The 20,857-nt window shown below is 36.3% G+C and overlaps 3 protein-coding genes across 8 annotated transcripts; all 3 read right to left on the reverse strand.

Moving 5' to 3' along the window:
- Nucleotides 1-84: 84 nt before the first annotated feature.
- Nucleotides 85-3,959, reverse strand: LOC113751312 (membrane-anchored ubiquitin-fold protein 1-like). 6 transcript variants are annotated; one of them, XM_027295275.1, is made up of 6 exons: nucleotides 3,645-3,959; nucleotides 3,463-3,506; nucleotides 2,807-3,099; nucleotides 919-1,083; nucleotides 614-697; nucleotides 85-527 (listed from the first exon to the last, which is right to left on the reverse strand). In XM_027295275.1, the coding sequence occupies exons 3-5, from the start codon at nucleotides 2,964-2,966 to the stop codon at nucleotides 645-647; spliced, it is 378 nt and encodes a 125-aa protein (XP_027151076.1). In that variant the 5' UTR covers nucleotides 2,967-3,099; nucleotides 3,463-3,506; nucleotides 3,645-3,959; the 3' UTR covers nucleotides 85-527; nucleotides 614-644. The 6 variants fall into 6 exon arrangements, with proteins under 6 accessions (XP_027151076.1, XP_027151075.1, XP_027151071.1 ...); XM_027295274.1 differs by having other exon boundaries at nucleotides 85-540; nucleotides 3,645-3,958; XM_027295270.1 differs by having other exon boundaries at nucleotides 85-531; nucleotides 3,645-3,956.
- Nucleotides 3,960-5,050: 1,091 nt separating this feature from the next.
- Nucleotides 5,051-12,497, reverse strand: LOC113751311 (probable galacturonosyltransferase 14). The gene is made up of 6 exons (XM_027295269.1): nucleotides 11,651-12,497; nucleotides 10,390-10,445; nucleotides 10,104-10,259; nucleotides 7,761-8,351; nucleotides 6,818-7,120; nucleotides 5,051-6,053 (listed from the first exon to the last, which is right to left on the reverse strand). The coding sequence occupies exons 1-6, from the start codon at nucleotides 11,889-11,891 to the stop codon at nucleotides 5,772-5,774; spliced, it is 1,629 nt and encodes a 542-aa protein (XP_027151070.1). The 5' UTR covers nucleotides 11,892-12,497; the 3' UTR covers nucleotides 5,051-5,771.
- Nucleotides 12,498-17,135: 4,638 nt separating this feature from the next.
- LOC113753700 (pentatricopeptide repeat-containing protein At5g39350-like) lies at nucleotides 17,136-20,171 on the reverse strand. Its single transcript, XM_027297925.1, has one exon. The coding sequence runs from the start codon at nucleotides 20,051-20,053 to the stop codon at nucleotides 17,981-17,983; it is 2,073 nt and encodes a 690-aa protein (XP_027153726.1). The 5' UTR covers nucleotides 20,054-20,171; the 3' UTR covers nucleotides 17,136-17,980.
- Nucleotides 20,172-20,857: the final 686 nt, after the last annotated feature.

The following is a 20,857-nucleotide window of genomic DNA, read 5'->3' on the forward strand; positions in this document are numbered from 1 at the left end:
TCTGGGTCTCGATTACATGCATAAAAGAACATCTGATCTAATAGGGGGCTAGCTAAATCATCATTTTAAGAATCTCACCCGAACAACAGGAACATGCATAAATCCAGCTTCTTCCATGTGTAGATATATATATAATATAGGTTCGCCACCTGGTACAGTTATAAGAAAGAAAAATGCGAGTTTTGACACTAATTACATCACGGCTGAGTTTCAACTTTCAAGCACAAGGCACACAACTGAGTGCCCAGGCTAAGCTGCTGAATTGAACGAGAGTTACAGTATAGTATTTACACATTAGGCATTTATTTGAAGCAACAATTTTCAATTGATGAATTGCAGCCATGATTACGTAATTGGACTGTGGGATGATGAACAACAAAAGAAGTGAAAATGGAAGTGCAGAAACTCATATGGTGACACATGTGCCTGGAGTTTTCAATCGGACTCAACAACAGCAACCTTACTTGGGTCAGCAATCCCCTTGACCTCACTCTCTATTCTACCAAATCCACATTCTCCACCTCTGTCTGTCTGAACCAACAGCAAGATTGAAATAAATTTTTGCAGAACATGAAAATACGTTATAAATAGAATCAATCAAGGCCCTACCAACCTGAGTGTAATGCTGCTTTAAGAGCCGATTCTCACAATATGACACAACCACACTTGTTCTGCTTGGGGTCACTTGGCACCTTTTCTGTTATAAGAGAAAACTGCCAAACTTCAATTATCCAGACAGAGATCCTTTTGAAGTGAAATTTGTCACTTTAAAAGGAATAGGGAAAAAAAAGAAAGGAGGAGGAAGAAGCAAGCAAACAATCTTCTTCTTCTTTTTTTCGTCCCATCGACTGATCAGCACCTCAAAATACGCCATCATTTAAGACTAATGTAGCAGTGGTTTCCAGATGAGCCACTGACCTTTTTCTTGAGGAGGTGGTTGAACAACAACGTGCATGGTTGTAACTCCACCAGGGACATCACACAATGGACTCATGCATTCCCCGACTGTTCTACTGTTCTCCAATATTCTTCCAGCACTTATTAACTTGACATCTTTCACTGTCCGAGGACCATTTTCCTTATCTGTTACACAAACACAGACGTGGATGGCTGGCTTAATGTGGAACCCAAATTGTCAAAAGCAATAAACCAAATGAATCGACAAGCATTCCATCTAGAGCTGACTCAAGAATGGCTTAAATTGCTCATTACACCCAATCATCATCATTTTCAATTCTAAGCTACATTGGATTCCAGATCAACTTGTAGCTTCAGCATCATCATGCACATTGCCGCATCCACAAAGTTTTCAGTAAAATAATGTTTCCTCAAACATTTGAAGTGCTTACCAAGCAGCTTTAAGTTTCGATGTATTTAAATAAGGCATAAAAGAATGGTAGCAAGAAAAGGATCATTCACAGAATGCAAATTCGATAACCACTAGAAATACAATATCTTCAGTCAATGTTATGGTGTATCTGAATTCTTTACTGGAAAATAACTTATTGAAACACAGTGATTTACAAAAATCCATCATAGGAATCTGGTTCTCGCGGTGAACAAGAACTTCAATCTCCTCTTTAATGTCATTCTTGTTATTTCCAAATAAGCAAGGATAAGACACAGGTGCATTTAACAACGAAAATTTTGAAGTACATTGGCGTTGATTTTTCTTGATGCTTTTTGAAACTTATAAGGAGTGACGGTAATTAAATAACTACAGCCGTGCCTGATTCCTAGGCCTCTCTAAGAAATAATAACTAGCTTTCTATTGATAACCACAAGAAGGCAATGAAACGTTGTTCTGAATATCATTATTAGTGTAAGCTAAGCTAATATATCAAGAAGTGCGAGAGTTCGAGAAACATGGGAGGATTAACAGCTATCTATGCAATCAGAAAGGAGGGTTGACAAACAACAAGCATCTCAACAAGAAGTCCCTAGACAAAGAGGGGAGTAGATGCCCAAGACTCTCTATTCTTTAAAGGACCTGATTCCAAAAGCCTCCACCATGGAGATTAATAATCATCCACCGAATCTAATTTCCAGTCTCTAGACAAGATAATGTAAAATTCCCAAGAAAAATACAAGTTCAAATGAAAAAGAGCAATGCAACCTCGTTATCTTTAATCTAATAATTTATTCATTAATTATGCTTGGTAGCTATCTCAGCCAGAATCTCAAACAACCAGAAGCGAAGAATGGATAGGACTCGTTCAACTTCTGCTTCTACTTTGAGCAACTGTTATGGATACTTTCAAATACTCCTGTGGAAGTGAGTAAATGAGAAAAGGCCCCATGGCAAATTATGTGCTCAGTATCTGAAGGAGTGGAAATGTGAAAACCATTTATTGTCCTTGTCTTTTGACCTTATGTTTGTAAATGATTGCTTATTTTAGGAGCCAAATCTAGCATGTCAACCAGATAGTGGGAAAACTACCATATAATTATCTTTTCTTGGTGAGGAAACAATCAGACAACACTTACCAAAGCTTAAGATGATTGACAATTAATGAAATACCACTCAAGGCACCAAGTTTGTAGATAAATCTAGCTATGGCAGCTTCGCAGCACCATTAATTTCAAACCGCATATTTTCAGACTAACTGATTCCACCAAATTAAATGAAATTCAACTCATAAAGGCCAAGAACAAGCCTTGTACAAATCTTAGTCCATGGACAAAACTGTCTTGACACTCGTTCAGGGAGAAATTTATAGCTAGCAATGAACCAAGCATGCTCAGGAATAACGAGAAAAGAGACATAACCAGAGCAAAATAAAATCAATTCAAAGATCTAATTTACCTTTAGGCCATTGAGCAAGGATGCTTTCTTTCAAGGTCGCCACACTAGCAGCAGCAGGATAACTCTTGGGGCCTATATCCGATCCATCAATCAGCCTAAACTTGATATCCAGCTGATCTGGAGCTGCGGACGTTTCTACCATCTCAGAGACTTTAGACATCGAAACCCAAAATATTGACTAGAGCCCTGGGCAATCTCCAATATACAAATAGTCCTTTATGCAAAATCTCCAACTGATTAATGAAAATTGGATCTCCACAATGATTTATAGAACTCATCCAAATCCTCACTTTCTGGGAAGCAACAATAAACGTTTAATGTTTTAAAAAAGCTGTTTAGCAGAAAAGAATATCAGCCATCAAGATTTGCAAGCTAGGAGACGAAAAAGGTCAACGAATACTGGAATCCATAACGACAATTACATACCATCTACACAAGCAAGCAACCAACTTCTAAAAAAAAATAAAAAGAAAAAGCATCAATCTTTGAATCAAGAGCTGCGAAAGAAACAGACATAAACCCAACTTAGGCTGTCTCGAATAAATCTAAATCCACAAAATTATACACAAAAAGGATCAAGTAAGAGAGTGAAAAGGAAGAAAATTATACACAAGGAGCAAAATAAGGGGGGAAAAAAAAGCAAAGACAATACTCACAGTGCGAGGTATACTTCAAACAGAATCTCCACGCAAATCTTTAACTGGGGTCACCTCCAAAATGCAAATCAATCGAAAAAAGTCAAACTTCAACTAACTGGGATGATCAAGAATCAATCACAAATTAAATTAATTAATCTCTTAGTCGAAGATTAGATATAATTGTATCTGAGTGGGCTTACTTGGCTCAAGAACTGATCTGTGTCCTCTCTCTCTTATTCGCCAACAAGCTCAATAGTTGAAGCACCGAAAGCCAATGGAGGAGGGGAGCAGCCAATGCGTGTAACGCAATTAATAGTAAAATAATCTTCGATTAATTAACAAATAATAATTATGAAAAGTCTCAAGAAGAGGAAGAGATGAAAGAAATGCCCAGAGACGAGGCTGTTTCGGAGTTTTCAAAGTCTTCTAAACCTATGGTCTATGAATCCATCCATCCTTTTGTGCCCTTTGTCTTCTCCTTCCAATCCTCCTTAGTCTGTGGAAAAATCGACATATTTTCCTTTTTTAGTTTTTTTTTCCTTTTTTTTTTGGGTTGGGAAAGAGTATAACAATAATAATACACTGCGTCTACTTTCTGTTTTCAAGATTATGGCTTTATTTTAACTCTGCACTGTGCTACATTTGCATATTGAGTGTGTTTGGAAAAAAAAATTATTTAAAATATTATTTGAAATAATTACTGTAACACTTTTTGTGTGTGACGTAATATATATAAAATAAAAAATAATTAAAAATATAAAAAAATAAATTAAAAATATATTTATGATACAAATAAAATATTTATTTAAAATAATTCAACGATCTGCGAAAAGGATTGCCTTCCCGATATCATTTAATTAATTATACTAATGAAATAAAGGCGTATATTCCCTTCCCATAATCCACAGGGAAAGAAAGCATAAGGATGTCAACATATATATGATGGCAGATTTCAACTGTGCCCTGAATGCCAGTCTCATTTTCCTTGTTTTTATTTTCTTTTTTGAACTTTCCTCCGTGGTTAGAAAGGTGACATTTAGTTGAGGCACGATAATCATAAAATTCAAATTACAATATAATTGTTTTGGTAGGAAATCACTTAAACAAATGAGAAGATACATAATTAATAAGGTTTGGATAAGCGGGAAAAAAACAAGAGAAAAGAAAGAAAGCCGTTGTATTTAATTAAGAACAGCAATTACACCGAACCATTTTCTTTTCTTTCAATTGGAAAGGACCAAGTCAGTCATCCTCAACCTTTGTCTCCTCAGTGGATTTTACTTAAACTAACCGAATACGGCGGCCTTGAAATAGCTGCCATACACCAACACCAAAAGCTCGACGTATCAGAAATGGGAATAGACTCTTTTATTTATTATATCTATATTCTCAAATCTTAATGCCTTTCTTGTCATCGCCAACTAAGCATATCCTAAAACAAGAATCCTTTCCCCCTTTTCCTTTTGTTTCTCTTTTATATCACATCCGTCACCTAATCCAGAAACATGGTATAGTATTCAACTCAAAGGCAAATCAAATGTGGCTCCCAATTCAAGCAAACATCATCATGTACCAAATCGCAGAACAACAATAAAAACTCAATAACTTGGTAATGAAAAAGAATTTTCTGCACATTTCAACAATATCCATGAATTGTACAAAACCAGAACCGACATGTAATGTAACCTAAAGTAGTTCCTTTGCTCAAGGGAACCTCTATCTGAGCAAAGCTCAGGAATCTACCTCTAAAGTCACCATAACGATAAAACAATCGCAATAAGGGAGGGGGGGGGAAAAGTCGGTGAACGGCAGCAAACTAACATAGATAATAAAAATGAGGAGTAAAGAGGGGGAAAAAGAAAATAAAATTCCATTCCTATGCCTAATGGGGCCAAACTGCGAGCCTGGAAGAGGGGCCGCATCCCTAGATTCCTTCTCGGTCAATTTGTACAACCAATGGCATTAAGTCACATTTCCATCCACGCCCTTTCTTCCCATTATTTCCTTCTTAGCAATTAGACACAGGTAAGGCCTATCGAGGAGGTCAAAAATAATGTCCTTTGTGCAACCAAAAAGAATAGATCACGAAATGCTATTATACATGAAAGAATGAATCTCAAACCCATGCCAACGCAGGCCCTTGTTCGGTAGAGGGAGGACAGCAGCAAAATCCAGTCGCTTCCATGAAAAATTGTGTCCCAGTCCAAATTTTTTGTCAAATGCATACCAACAAGTTTCTCAAAGCCGAGCAACGATCTTAGGAAAAACTACTCTCTTTCCAGCTTCCATCCCATGTTTTGCTTTCGATGCAATTCATCAGTGGACTTCTACTCCAAAATGTGGCAGTTCCTGACGAAGTCATTGGAGTAGTTGACATGCTTAGTCCAAAATGGTCGGAGATGCTCAAAACCTATCTCCAGCCATGGCTTTGCTTGGCCGTTGTAGTGAATTACAGCAGCCTTTCTAAGATTTTCAATGTTGGTCTTGTTCTGGTACCCCAAGCCAAGCATGTGCCAGAAGGGGTCAATTGGGTGAACATGACCCTTGAATGCAATTAAAGCAGGAGGTAAAGTACCTAGCTTCCACAGTGTTAGGTTTGACATCAGATTCTGCAATACCCCACCATTTCCGTGAGAAACAGTTATCATAGCATACCAAGGTCCAAAAGTTTTTGACACTTGATAAACAATGCAAGACAGCAACAACAAAAGACACATTCTTTGAAAAAAATTAAGATTGTGAAAGCAATCCCAGTTCTTATCAGATTTCTTAAACCAATCTAACCACTTTTAACAACAGAAAGAAGCTCAAACGCTGTGCTACTTTAGATAAGAGCATATTAAGCCCCCCATATCCTCCTCATGCTAGCCAACAACTAAAACAGGGGCAGCGAGATATTATGGCTGCCAAGGCACCAGATCAATAGGAATCATTTAGTGTTGGCTTCATGGAAGCCGAAAATCAACTAACATCCAAATTACAATGAAGACAACAACTTAACTTTAGGTTACAGGACAACATTTATCTAACTTTAGGGTACAGGATAACAATAATCTAACATAAGTTTACAGAAAGCAGGCAGAAGTATAAAGCAGTACTCTAATTTCAACCCAACTTCAGAACTTAAGTTTGCACACAAAAAAATAATATGATGACCCTAGGCATCAAAGGGAATTGCAAAACAAATAGCAATCAAACTTGACAACTAAATTCATCTACGCATAACTCAACTTTTAATTCCTAAAATTTAATCTTGATTATTTTTTTTATTTTGATTTTGCTTATTTTTCAAAAGTTCTCATAATATGAAATCACATAAGTGCAATAGATGCAAAGCATTCAAGTCCCTTAGAAGCACACAAGCTCCTCCTACCTCCTTAAGCCACGCATGATAAGTCTCTCTTACATTTGTCTGTCTCCACGCACGCAAGTCAAAAATATTCATCCCGTAAGCCCATGCACATTCTTCAGGGTTCAGATTCTTTGCTATAAGGGGATGAGAGAAATTGAAGTAATTCCTGAATCTCTTAGACATTACCCACTCATCTTCACCTTTACAGGTTTCTACAGCTCCATTGACTTTTCCATGAAGATCGATATCCCAGAGAGGTGACAAGTCTTGCTGAATGACGACATCATCGTCTAAGAAAACCACCTTGTCGAGGTTTGGAAAGAGCTACACAAAAACAGAAAATATTTCATAAGAGCACTGGAGGACAAAAGAAACCAAAGGATGTCTCACATAATTTTCCATTAGCTTCCATTGCTTAAAAAGGGTACTGAAGTTTGCCCACAGTTTAAGGTCATTCAGCTTTCTATGCCAATATACTTACAGGCAACCAATATCATTTCTCATTTAAAGTTCACAAAATTCATCATTAGGACAGGGCAAGTAGAGCATTAACTGGCATTCATAAATAAAAACTAAAAATTAGTTCAACTTCTTCTAAATAAAGGAAAAAATATGAACAATACAATACCTAATTGCAGGTTGTGGAATGATATGACAGTGCAGCTGCACGTGTGTGTGTGTGTGTGAGAGAGAGAGAGAGAAAGAGAGAACGTGGGGAGGGGGAAGAGAAAGTGGATTTCTGTATTTCATGTGTATCAAAGACTGTAGACATACAAAAAATATTAAGTAACGAGAAAAGACTACCTCAGGCAAATATATTCCGAGATGGTTGAGCAAAGATATATATTGGGACAGAGAGACAGAGAAGGCGTGGGGAAGGGGAGGAGAAAGTGGATTTCTGTATTTTGTGTATATCAAAGACTGTAGACGTACAAAAAATATGCAAGTAGCAAGAAAAGACTACCTCAGGCAAATATATTCTGAGATGGTTGAGCAAAGATATATATTTGGGACTTCTAGCCTGCAATTTTGACGCGAATGTTCTGGGAGTGGTATCACTGAGATTGGCCCCAGCCACATGATTTCCATGGTAATACTTTCGAATCACATTATGGTTCTCCACTGCTTCAAGCACTGGAACATTCTCTCTAGTTAACCAATCAAACTGATGAACTCCTTTTACTTCAATAATAGCAGGAGAGATAGGATTCAACGCAAACCAGGAATGCATGCCTGCATATGTTTTCTTGTCCGTGATGACATGGAAAACAATTTTTTCAGGATTTAGAGAAGACTGAACGGTAGAATTAACCACCACTGCTGCAGCCAGAATGTTATCGGTTGACACCACAAAATGATGGTACAAGTTGTCAGAAAGCAAAGGAAGTAATTCAGGAGAAGGCAATTGTTTTCGTGCATGAGCATTAGAGGAGTATTCATCTGTCAAACGCAAAGAAAGGCAGTGAAGGCCTTTTGGAACCGAACTGGCAGCAAAATGCTTATTGGTGAGCTCAGCAAACTTTGCTGCCTTGATCTCCTTTTCCAATCTCTCCATCTAGAAAAAAGAAAAATGGCACAGAAATTAGATTATTAAGCTTACGATTTGAAAACAATGTGGATATAAAATTCTAATAAGTATTTATCATCCCGGATTTCTATTCTCCTTGGAACAACTAAACATACACAAAATTTTGAATATAGTAGAACACCATATCCCCAGAACTAGAGCACTTTGTGCCCTACATTTTGTTAATGAAATTAACCACCCGTTTGGTTGAGTGGTATGAGACCAAGGAATGGGTTTTAAGGGTTAATAAAAGTGATTGTTGATGTTTGGAAGATTACTATCGGAATAAATTTATCGGTTTCGAGAGCCTCCTCTATGGGTTTTCTCATTACCAAGCAAAGTGGGGACTTTCAGTCCATTACCGTTTCTCCTGCATTTTTTGTCAACAAAAATTCCAAATCAAAATAAAATAAACTCCTTCTCTCCAATCTCCTGTGGTTCACCCACACCCCAACTCCGGCAATTCCTCTTCCTCCCTTACTCCATGTCTCCATCCTCGTCCCCCTTTCCATCTCGTTTTTCCAATCTCTCCATGCCATTCCTCTCTCTCCTATTTCTTAGGCCTCCCCCTACAACTTTGATCCTTTCCTCTCTCTTCTTCCACAAGGTGGCAGACGGCACCAACAGAGATCAACTTGGATCCCTAAAGCCTTGGTCTTGAATCTCTCTCCTATTTCAATTCCATTGGATGCCCCAGTAATTGACTGTCTCGAAAAAGGGTACGAACTTGTTTTCCTTCTGGAAGCTGAATTTGGAAGTCAATCATGGCAAAAGAAACAGTCCCTTTATTCCTTGCCTCAAAATAGAAGTCTGGTGGGTAGAGATGGATTGTGTGGAGGTTTAGATTGGCTCCACACTCTTTGCAGCTGTAGACCGATGCCATTTTTCGTTGCTTGTAACCTTTGGCTGTAGAGATGAATGTGGTTAGAATTTGCGGATGGGTTTTAAATGCTTAAACAGGTTAGAAATTTGCCTCGGCCAATTGTTCACCATGGGTTGGTCACAAATGATTTGTTTAAATGCTGGGGTGGTAGATTTGGTAAAAGCTTGATTGGTAGTTCTTGGTAGCCGTCCATGTTTCTGCAGGTTGGATGATTTAGGGTAGGAAGAAGATGAGGAGAAAATCAGAAAAAAGAAATTTAACTCTGGAACCTAATCCTATTGATGTGTATACCAAACAATGGAATACCATTGAGGGGGTTTTGATCAAAACCCATTGTCATTAAGGGGTCATTATCATTGCCATTCCTTTGTAGGTACCAAACAGGTGGTATGTTTCACAATAAAGACAAAGACTTAACTTAGTGATTTATAAAAGAAAAACGGGCCATCAACAAGAATTTATAAAACTTTTAACATTACGGAGCATCTCAGCTCAAACAGTAAAAGATGCATAATATTTACAAACAAGCATGTCAAGGCAATCTCAACCAGTTACAACAAGCTTGACCAAATCGTACTCCCCTTTGTTCTTCCCTCAGGCTGGAAAAGAGAATCAATTCATGAATCTTAGAGTATGGTTAATCCAACTTGACAGCAAAACACACATTGCAAAAACACAAAACACCATTCAAGTAGCACAGAAAAGCACATATAATTTTCAAATAGATAACCACCTATATTTAAACAATTGTACGGAACATTGGAACATCTATTGGATGAGGAATTCCATATACACTATGAGCGCAATTGACCAAAAAGCATATGTGTAGAGGGCTAAAAGTAAAGAAGGATGCATACCATTCCCTTCAAGATCAAAGCAAACTCTTTTGCTGTATATTTGTTATTTTTTGTTTCAGAAACAAGTTGGCGGAAGGAATCGGGAAGCTTCAGACGTTCTGGGACTTCTTCAGTATTTACTTGGTTGAGAATCTTAACAAATTCCTTTACCAGCCTCTGCTCACCCAGAAATAATAACAAAGTCAAAGCTAATGAAGAAATAAATGGATAGTTGAACAACAATTACTTGCAATCACATTTATTGCTGCAATAGAAGCTATGCAACAAACTGAAAGATATTGTTTACCCCAGAATCATCAGCTCTGCCAAAAACCTTTGGCCCTAGCCGCCTGCCAAGACAATCTGACAATGAAATTAAAACAAAAAGATTAACATGACTCCTCAATCCATCATGTACATTTGCAATACCAAAAGACGGGAGTTGACATAGTGGAATTGCCCTAACACATTAAGTAAAAAGAGAAAAAAGGAACGGCCAAAGAAAACAATTACAAATGCAATCATATACACAACAGAACACTCAGAGAAATTGATCCACAACTTTGCTCATTACAAGTTCCTTCCTTCAATTTTGTAATGAAGCTTCAGAGAAATTGATCCACAATTTTGCTCATTACAAGTTCCTTCCTTCAAATTTGTAATGAAGCTCATCTTACTAAAATAAAATTGAAAAGCTTGACTGTGGGAACATATAAAAAGAACCAAACTGGTACCCTTGCAACCCATCCAGCAGTAGTTACAGCATAAGACTAGAAAAGAACAGAACTTTTACAAGAGGAGAGAGAATTTGAGACGCTAAGCAGGTGAAGAAACAAAAGCATGGAAAGTGTGCAAAGAAGTCAGGATGCGACACTCCAGATATATAAAACAGAAAAGAAGAAGATGATGTAGCAAAACTTGCAATAATATCCTCGGACAAATTTTAGCTTCATTGGATAATAAGTTAGTTATAGCTTATTTGAGAATAAAAGTTAAATTAGTCATGCACAAGACGGGAAAATGTCATTCAAATGGTTGACAATACACCGACCAGTGCACTTGTATACTGACTACTACACAATATGGAGACAAACTCTACAGAATCTCCAAATCAGCAAGACTCAAATTTATCCAAAAAATACAGAATCTTTTGTTAAAGCGAAAATTTGGTAATAAGAACATCGCCAAGCCCATGCACAATCACCTTGCCATGATGCTTGGAGGATTTAAACAAGAGATGCAATCCCTCCTGCAGCTAAATTGATACAATTTTCTAACCATGCAGGCAACTCTAAGGCATATGTCAGCAATCCAAATTTGGAACTAATAATTCAAAACGAACTGTGGCGCTATAATGTCATCATAAAGCAGAACATATCATAACAAAATCTAACAAACAAATAATACGCCAAAAAGAAACAAAATTAAAGAATCCACCATAGCAAACAGAAGTAAATCCCTGATCCAAGTAGTGCGGTTAGAAATACCAATCACGATCAATAGAAGGAAACAATAGGCATTGATTAAGAAATAGGATGCCAAAAAAGAATTGGAGAGAAAATTAGTACCGATTGTGGAGCACTTGTTGACACCTTCAAGGGTAATAAGGGCAGTTAAAATGAAGACAAAGGGCAATAAAAACGCTAAGATGAGGATGGTGTGAAAGAGGGTGCGGTAGGAGATGTGGCGAGCTGCAAGCTTGATCTTCATCAAATCACCCCCACCACTACCAAATCCTCCATTCGCAGTGCCGTTGCTGCTGCTCGATATCGTTATACTTCTCATGCTAGGTGAGAAGTGCAGCTGCATCTTCCTCCCCGGAGCCCCTCCGCCACCTCCTCCTCCAACACAACCTCCTCTCCTCTTTCTACAACCAAATAACCCTTTCCTATTCCCTCTACCTCCAACGCCGAAGCCGCACCACCACCGCCACCAGCTGTATCTCGATCCTTCTTCCTAATGCCTAACAATTTTTCCGCATAAACAGTATCAAAAGCTCCCCACATTCCAATCGGATTCCTACACCGCTAGAATCCGACGATCCCGATTTCTCGCTCGCTCAATCCGATGCGGATTGCACTTTCCCGCTGCATTGAGTTTCCAAAATCTATCCCGCCTTTCAAACCCTAATTGCTAATTTAATACACCATCTAGGGCTGTCTATCTTCCTCCTCTAATAATTAATAACTTTCCTTTGCCTAATTAAAAACGAATCAATCAAATATACAAGATTCGGGAGAAATTTAATGAAATTCAATGAATATCTTTAAAGAATCTTTTCAAATTTCCTATTAATTGATGGATTTATGGAAATGATTGCTTTCTTTCTCTCTTCCCCTGGATCGGAAGAGTGAATGTAGAGAGAGAAATTAGAATTGTGTAATTGCCCCTTTTTCCTTTTTTTTCCTTTTTTTATTTTTCTTCCGCTGTATTGTCACTTTGATCTGATTAGTTGATTGTTTCCTTTTTTATGTTTCTAAAAGGAAATCTTTTAAAATTTTTTATTTCTAAAAGGAAAGAATCTTGAGATAAACATATTTCTTTGAAAAAAATCAGAGATAGTAAACTTACTAGTACAAGTACTTGCTAATTGGTACGGTCAACACCGTGTTGCCCGATTCCCAAACATTAGATTGGGAGGGAAAGTTTGGCCTTTTGGGTTGGTAATTTTGACTTTTGACCGTGATACTAGGAGTGAAGGTTGAGAATGGCAAGGAGACATAAATTTGGAGGGATGAGAAGAATGGAAATTGGATTCAATACATTATTATTATTCAAATTGGATTCATATATATATATATATATAATGCACTTAAATTTTAGGTTAGAGTACGAAACCCATGTCATTATACATTTTATTTTTCTCAACTTATAAACTTAGGTTGTGTTTAGATTGCATTTTTCGTGATTTTTCATGGTTGTGTTTGGATTGCATTTTCCGTCATTTTTCATGAAAAAATTACTGTAGCGATTTGATATATGTGAGGGAAAAAGGTAATAGGGAAATGTGATCACGGAAAACGATAATATTTTCCGACGGAAACAAGCAATCCAAGCATGTAGCGATTTGATGTATGTGAGGGAAAAAGATAATAGGGAAATGTGATCACAGAAAACGACATAATTTTTCGACGGAAACCGGCAATCCAAACAAGGCCTTATATATTTAGCCCTATATTCCATTTATTTTTTCCATTTCCTATATTTGTGCAACTATTTCATTTACTCTACTAATTTATTTTGTTGTCTTTCTTCAAAAATTCTTTTCCTATTTCACAAATTTTATCCACTTCAGCACCCTACTTATTTTGTTTTTGTTTTTTAGACCTTGCATATTTGGTTGTGATGTAACCTGTCATCATTAATAAAAAAAAATGGATTAGTAGTTTTCAAGCAGTAGAGAAGACGAAAACAAATGTTTGGAATATTTTATATTTTAATTATCTATTATTTTTAAATTTTCTATTTTGTTGGTGATTTTTTAGAGTTGTAGGGATGAATATTTTTATTAATTTAGATAACCATTGTATTGTTTTCTCTGTTAGTTTGAATCTATTTTTTTTTTCTTACAAGTACCGCCGCCGGGGGGGGGGGGGGGGGTTGGATTGCTTTCCAAGAAAGATCATATTTCAAATCAATAGCAAATTGCACTATTTGATTGGACGATCTTTGGGAGAAAATGCGTCATTCATTTATAATACTCAAAAAAAAGGATATGATACGCAGTCGCCAAATCGTCTGCACGAGATCATCACCTCTTAGGTGTCCATTTCTGGAAGACTCGCCTGCCGAAAGAAACAAACAAGGAAAAAAAAAATTAAATTAAAGAACTCAAGTAATCAGCGGAGAAGCAAACCAGCAAGTCATACATACCCAACCAACCCAAGTTCAGCTATTTGTGTCGGCAATCGGCAAATAAAATTACTAGCGTTATTTGTTTTCATTATATATGGTATGGCTAACGGGTACCTGTTAAAAGGGTATCACGATTTTTTTTTTTTAAGTATAGTTAATTTAGAGAAGTATTTAAATGCAAGAAATAAAATACTTATAATTGTATGTATTTATAGATCGATAAGATTAATTAATCTAATTCAGGTGTGCTAAATAGGTAAACCACTACAATAATCCTTCATTATATTATGGCCGGTGATACTGGAAGAGCAATAATCTTCTCAACAAAGCAAATTTTATTTAAATGGCAATATTACGCTCAATCAATTAACTCTGCATATTCTCCTCTATTCTTACTCTCTTACTTTTGTTCTTCTCTATCACTCTGTCTTTCATTAATTCATCAATTATTTTCCTCATTTAATAACTTGGATCTAACTTTAAAATTTTCTCCTATTCTAATTCTTTTGCTTCAACATGCTCTTATATATTTTCTATTCCTAAATTTTTACTAGGAAGATTTTTTTTTTTATTTTTACAAACACGGCATTTTTTAAACCCAAATAAGCAATTGTTCAAAAATCAAAATAAATTCAAAAAATAGGCTTGCTTTTCCTTCAATATTCATGGAATATACAAGATAATGTAATATAAATTTACTTTCATCTAATTATTAGAGAAAATGAATATTTGATAGTAATCAAGGTTTACATAACAAACATGAATAACACCTACATGACTAGTATGAAAGAGGAAAAGATGATAAAACTTTGAATAATATTAGCTCCTCAAAGGCATGATAATCAAGTAGAATTCAAAAGAAAAAATGCATGTTTCATGTCAATAAAATTTTAAATATACTAAAGAATTAAGTTACAATGACATCATAAAAGAAATAATTTAAAATCAAATTTTGTTGGAATTAAATCAAGTTATATTTTAAAAAAATTAAATAAAAGTTTCATAATTGAATAAAAAAAAATAGCTCCTTGAAGCAAAGAAAAAGTTAGTACTATAAAAAAAGATTAAAGCAAAAACAAAGTTGATCAATTAATGTGTGTGTGTGTGAGAGAGAGAGAGAGAGAGCAAGAATAATAGGGGGGGAGAGTGACAGACTATAACAAAAAATAAGAAAAAAGAGTAATTAGTGTACAGTTGATCTTGGAAAAATCAATAAACATATATAGAGCCGATTGATTGCAGGTAATCTTGGCATTTGAATAAAATTTGCTCTGGCAAAACGATAATTACTCTAGCGAATATAGCTTGCCTTGCATGATGGTTCCCAAATTTATGATCCATGGCTTGAAATTTTTTCCTTCATCTTTTTTTTTTTTGAGTCCAACGTATACACCATCCCGAAAAGTGAATAATACAAAAAACATTCAAATAATTCTCAATCCAAATACATGCGTTTTATTACACCACATGATTTTTTTTTTCCTAACGATAATAATATTACACCACATGATTGTTTGAGGATTTTTTGTCCAGAAATTTTTTAAGACAATCTAATTTTCAGTGGTCCTCCACGCAGCCCAGGGTGGAGGATAAGCTCCCCAACCGCCAAATCTCAAACTCTGACTACTTGTTTCAAGAAGCGAAAACGGATAGAATTGTCGTTAGCCAAAAGAGATCATAAATCCTTGCGTTCTATAAAGGTTATTATCACTTTATCCCGTTAAACTATATATTACAATTATCAATTTACCTCCTAATAGTATCTTTTAGTCACTTCATCCCATAGATAATTCAACTCAGCATGTTAGTAAAAATTTGACAAAAATACCCTTTTATTTTATAGTATTATTACATTGTCATTATCACTTTATTCCTTTAAATTATAGTAATATAATCACTTTACTCTCTAAATATTTTACCCTATTGTTAATTTAAAAAGTATGTTCATAAATGTTTAAATGAATTTACCTTTTTATATATAATTTAAAATAAAAAGTTGGAATAATTATTCATCCTTTTTTTCACTCTAAGATTTAAAAAACATAAAATAAAAGGGTTTTCTCAAATATTTTTCACACTTATTAACAATTGGAAAAGAAAAGGAGACAGAAAATTAGATTTTGCCAAAAAAGAAAATAAGAAAGAATTTAATATTATCATATTACTTTAATGTCCTCGAGATTAGGATTGGAATTGAGTAATAAACAGAAAAGTAAAATAATTTTAAAATAATAAAAATATTGAATTCTTTCTTGTTTGTATTAAAAAAAAAGAATTGAGCTCTCTCTATCTCACTCCCATATTTTTCTATTTTTTCAATATTAATAAGATTGTCAAGAAGAAAGAGATTAATGTTTTTACTTTTTTTCTTGATACTAAATAAGAGAAGAGCCACTCTAAATTTTTTTATTATTTTTATTATACAAAAAAGAGTGTAGCATATTCTAAAGTTTTTTAACTTGTTAAGTTAGTTTAATGGTGGGATGAATTGTCTAAAAAATAACTCTATGGGATAAATTGATAATAAGGTTATAGTTTATGAGAATAAAATGATAATAATTTTAAAGATTAAACATGTCTTATTACTTGAATTAATAAACTACGTTAAGTTTGACCATTAGCTTTGGGATAAAATCACTAAAAAATAAAGTTAAGAGAGTAATTAATAATGACGCCAAACGTTAAGAGGGTAAAGTGATAATAACCCTTCTATAAATTGATAATAAGTCATCATTAATGTTAATGATATAAAATCCACAAGGGCATCGAAGGATAAAAGACCATGTTGCAAGTGCATTCCGGGCTTCAGTTGACCTAAGCTGCGATAAAGGGCCATGGGGGTTCGTACGTTTTATTTGGAGCGACCTTTCTCCACTACTTGCATATATTAGTAATTCCTTTCTTTCGTAACTGGTTGTTTGTGGCTCGTTCACTCCTCACACGCACGTATATGCACAGCAATATGGGGAACCGTCCAATAGCGTAGTTTACATTTTATCTATTCAATCAACTTAATCCATGGCACATGGCATGTTTTGAATAGGCCAGTAGCAGAAGTATTGGAAATACTTGTTGAAGGAGGCTAGTTCAAAGTCTGATGAATTGATGATCTGTTTGTGGATCTCCGGAGAATGTTACAGAAACAATTGGCACATGTTATCATACGAGAGAATTTGTTAAAAACTTCAGATTCAGTAATCATCCTTTTCATCGCTGCTGTTAACCATCCAAATTTGATTCTCTCTGCTTGAGAAAGAGGGCACTTCTAGGTTTATGTACTTTTGAGATAAAGATTTTGGATTCCACGTTTTCCAACGATGTGTCAAAGACTCTGCATACACGGTTGTTCTCTCTTGCTGCTGGCTTCAAGCAACTCCACTTTTCCCCTTAGTAATTTCCTTGCATGTTCTACACATCAATTGGAGAACTACAATTAACCAATCCTTTCTCCCACATGCAGGTGTTCTGATAAAAATACACAAACTATTAAGTCCTCGCGTCTTTCCCAATGACACACAATTTTTCCGGACTGAGAAAAAATTAGTCAATGGCTTGTCTAGCACCCATTTTTGCGGTAAACTTTGGTGTCAAGTAGACAACGTACATCTCTTTCAATCTTTCTAAATAAGCCAGCCCTGAAAAGACCAACTTAACGACTATAACTGTCCCAAAATCTCTCTCATTTAAATCAAATAAGGAACCAGTTTGTCAGGGTATCTGGCTTGCCTTGTAAAATGCCAAACATCTTGGAAATAATTTCGCACAAGCTCACCAGGGAAATGGTCCTTATTAGACTGCTTAAGGTGGATTAATTTCATTCATCAGCAAAGCACAACAGCATGACTAGCTAGTATATAGTAATACCTTTGCGTACGCCTCGAAGAAAAACGATGTAATCTCTCATAGAACAACAAATGCTTCATCATCTAATGTTATATTCATTCAATGTGCCAAGAATTTGAAATCAACAGTTGGCACATCAAACATTGAAGATGTGGCAGCCTTGCAACTTTTTTAAGCCAAGCATCTAACAGCAAATGACACTACACAGGTTTCCTTACCTCAATTACACTGTGAGCTGGCGATTTGAGTAACCCTACTTCATTCATCCTATGTCTCACATTCTCTGCATCTTTCCACCTTCCAAGAGCAGCATAAATATTCCCCATCAGTACATAGTTTCCCGTGTTCTCTGGTTCCAATGCAAACAGCCATTTAGCAGCCTCCTCTCCCAGTTCAACATTTTCATGTATCGCACAGGCACCAAGCAAAGCACCCCACACAGTAGGACTCGGTTGGAAAGGCATACTTTTAATCAATTCATGAGCTTCTTCAAGTCGACCCGCACGACCAAGAAGATCAACCATGCAGGTGTAGTGATTGGTACGAAGACACAAAGGGAAACTTCCATAAATGAAATTAAATAAACTCAAACCATCATCCACCATACCTGCATGGCTACATGCATGCAAAACAGAAGTAAAAGTGACTTCATTAGGTCTAATCCCAGACTGCACCATATCATAAAAGAGAGAAAGAGCAATTTCACCATGCCCATGAGTGCCGTAACCTGCTATAAGTGCACTCCAGAGAACAATGTCTCTTTTCTTCAAGGGGACCCCACTAAAGACCCTGTGACCAGATTTCAAATTCCCACACTTGCAATAAATGTCAACCAAGCCAGTTGCAATTTCAGTTCTCAAGATAAAGCCTGATCTTATGAGGTAACTGTGTAAACTCATTGCTTGCTGCATATCTGCTTGAACTGCAAATGCTGGAAGGAGGCTCTTGAAGGTTGCGTCATTGGGTTTCACTCCTTCCAGAAGCATTTCTCTGAAAAGCTCTATTGCTTCTTCCCCAAGCATATTATAAATGCACCCTGAAAGAATCGCATTCCAAGGTACAGTTCTTGTTTTAGAAGTCTTAAAGAACACCTTGAAGCTAAGTCTCATACATTTGCATTTTGCATACAGGTCAATAAGTGCAGTTTCAACGTTTACATCAGATTCAATTCTCTGCCTTAATGCCCAACCGTGCAAACATTTACCTAACTTCAAGTTAGGCAAATTGGCACAAGATGCAAGAAGAGAAGCCAGAGTAACTGCATTAGGTTTTACACCTTCGAACTGCATAAGTTGACACAATCCTAAAGCACTTCTAACATCACCATTCAAGGAGTACCCATGAATCATAGTTGTCCAAGTCACCACATCTTTCTCAATAATCTTATCAAACACACTTCGTGCCTCGTCCATTTTACCACACTTAACATACATATCCACCAGGGCATTCCTCACCGACACCTTCTTCCCTAAACCCTTCTTTTCCACCAGCAAATGCACCTCTCTCCCCAATTCCAAATCCTTCAAAAACCCACAAGCAGGCAAAACAGAAACAACTGTTGCAGCATCAGCTTCCACCCCACTGTCCACCATTTTCCGAAACAACATCAAAGCTTCTTTGGCACTGTCATTTCGAAAATAACCACTGGTCATAGTGTTCCACGAGACAATAGTAGGCTCTCCCATAGTATCAAAAACCCGCTTCGCCCCCTCTCTATCTCCAACATTCATGTACATTGCCAACAGACAATTCGCAGTAAATGTATCCGAACCATAGCCACTTACAAGAGCTAAACCATGAACAGCAGTACCCAATTGAGGCAGTAAAGAATCACCACAGGCCCTAATGACAAAAGGAAAGGTATAATTATCAGGTTTGTAACGACCCGATTCAAGCATCTCAGCGAAGAGTTTTAGAGCCTTATGCGAAGACCCATCTTCAGCACACATTCTTATCATGGTCTTATACGAGAAGAATGTCCTATCAGGCGATTTATCGAACAGGTAACGGGCAACTACAATTTGGCCACCGACCGCATACGCTGATGCAAGAAGCGAGAGCAGATGTGTGGACTTGGGGGATAAAAGGAGGCCAGAGGTGATGGTATAAGCGTGGAGTTGTTTGGTGGTTCGTATACATTTGGCATTGGCGGAGTTGTATAACAGAGTCTGCCATCGTGTTACACTGATTGCTTTGGGGCCGGGAGCAGCGGATGAAAGTAAGGACGTCAAGGTTGTGGACAGAGGCTGGAATTGGCCACATTCATGAATCATTGACTAGAAAGACTCCCCACCTGCCCAGGCTCGATACATTCACCCCAGCTGCTTCGGCTTAGGTTCTAGTTTTACTTGCTTCCGTAGTTTGAGCCTAAAGCTCCCGTATATGATCCAACACCGATCCTCAATTACCTAAAACGCTGTCATTCACGGGGACTCCGAAAAAAGTTTCGAACTGGAGTTGTGGAGGATTCTGACTGGAGCTGCCAATCGGGTTCGGGTATCCAAATATTATTATGTAGGGATAATTGCAGAAACCTCCCCTGAGAATTTTTAACATTTGCACTGACCTCCCTTTTAGGTTTAGAAATTGCATTCACCTCCCCTAAACAGTAACAATTCGTTGCAGAAACCTCCCTGACAGCTTGATGTCCCATTAAAATTTTTTTTGTAGAAGTGAGATAAGAAATTTCTTCCAATTTTGCCCTCATCTTGCTTGACAATTATTATTTACTTGACAATTGCTTAACTAATTATCTAATTAGTTAATAGTTAAACTAACTAACTATTAACTAATTATATAATTAACTATTAACTATTAACTAATTAATTAATTATCTAATTAATTAATTAACTAATTAACTAATTATCTAATTTACTAATTAACTAATTATCTAATTAACTAATTAATAAAGCTGTTGTCTGTCTGAAACTAACAAACTATTTGCATGTTAAACTAATTAACTAATTAACTGCTTAACTAATTAACTAATTAACTAACTAACTAATTAATAGACTATTTGTATGTTAAATTGTATACAGTACGCATTACCTATTTAAAGTATCGGCTCTTTATGGGTA

This window comes from Coffea eugenioides, chromosome 11, assembly GCF_003713205.1.
Source record: "Coffea eugenioides isolate CCC68of chromosome 11, Ceug_1.0, whole genome shotgun sequence".
Taxonomy (NCBI): Eukaryota; Viridiplantae; Streptophyta; class Magnoliopsida; order Gentianales; family Rubiaceae; genus Coffea; species Coffea eugenioides.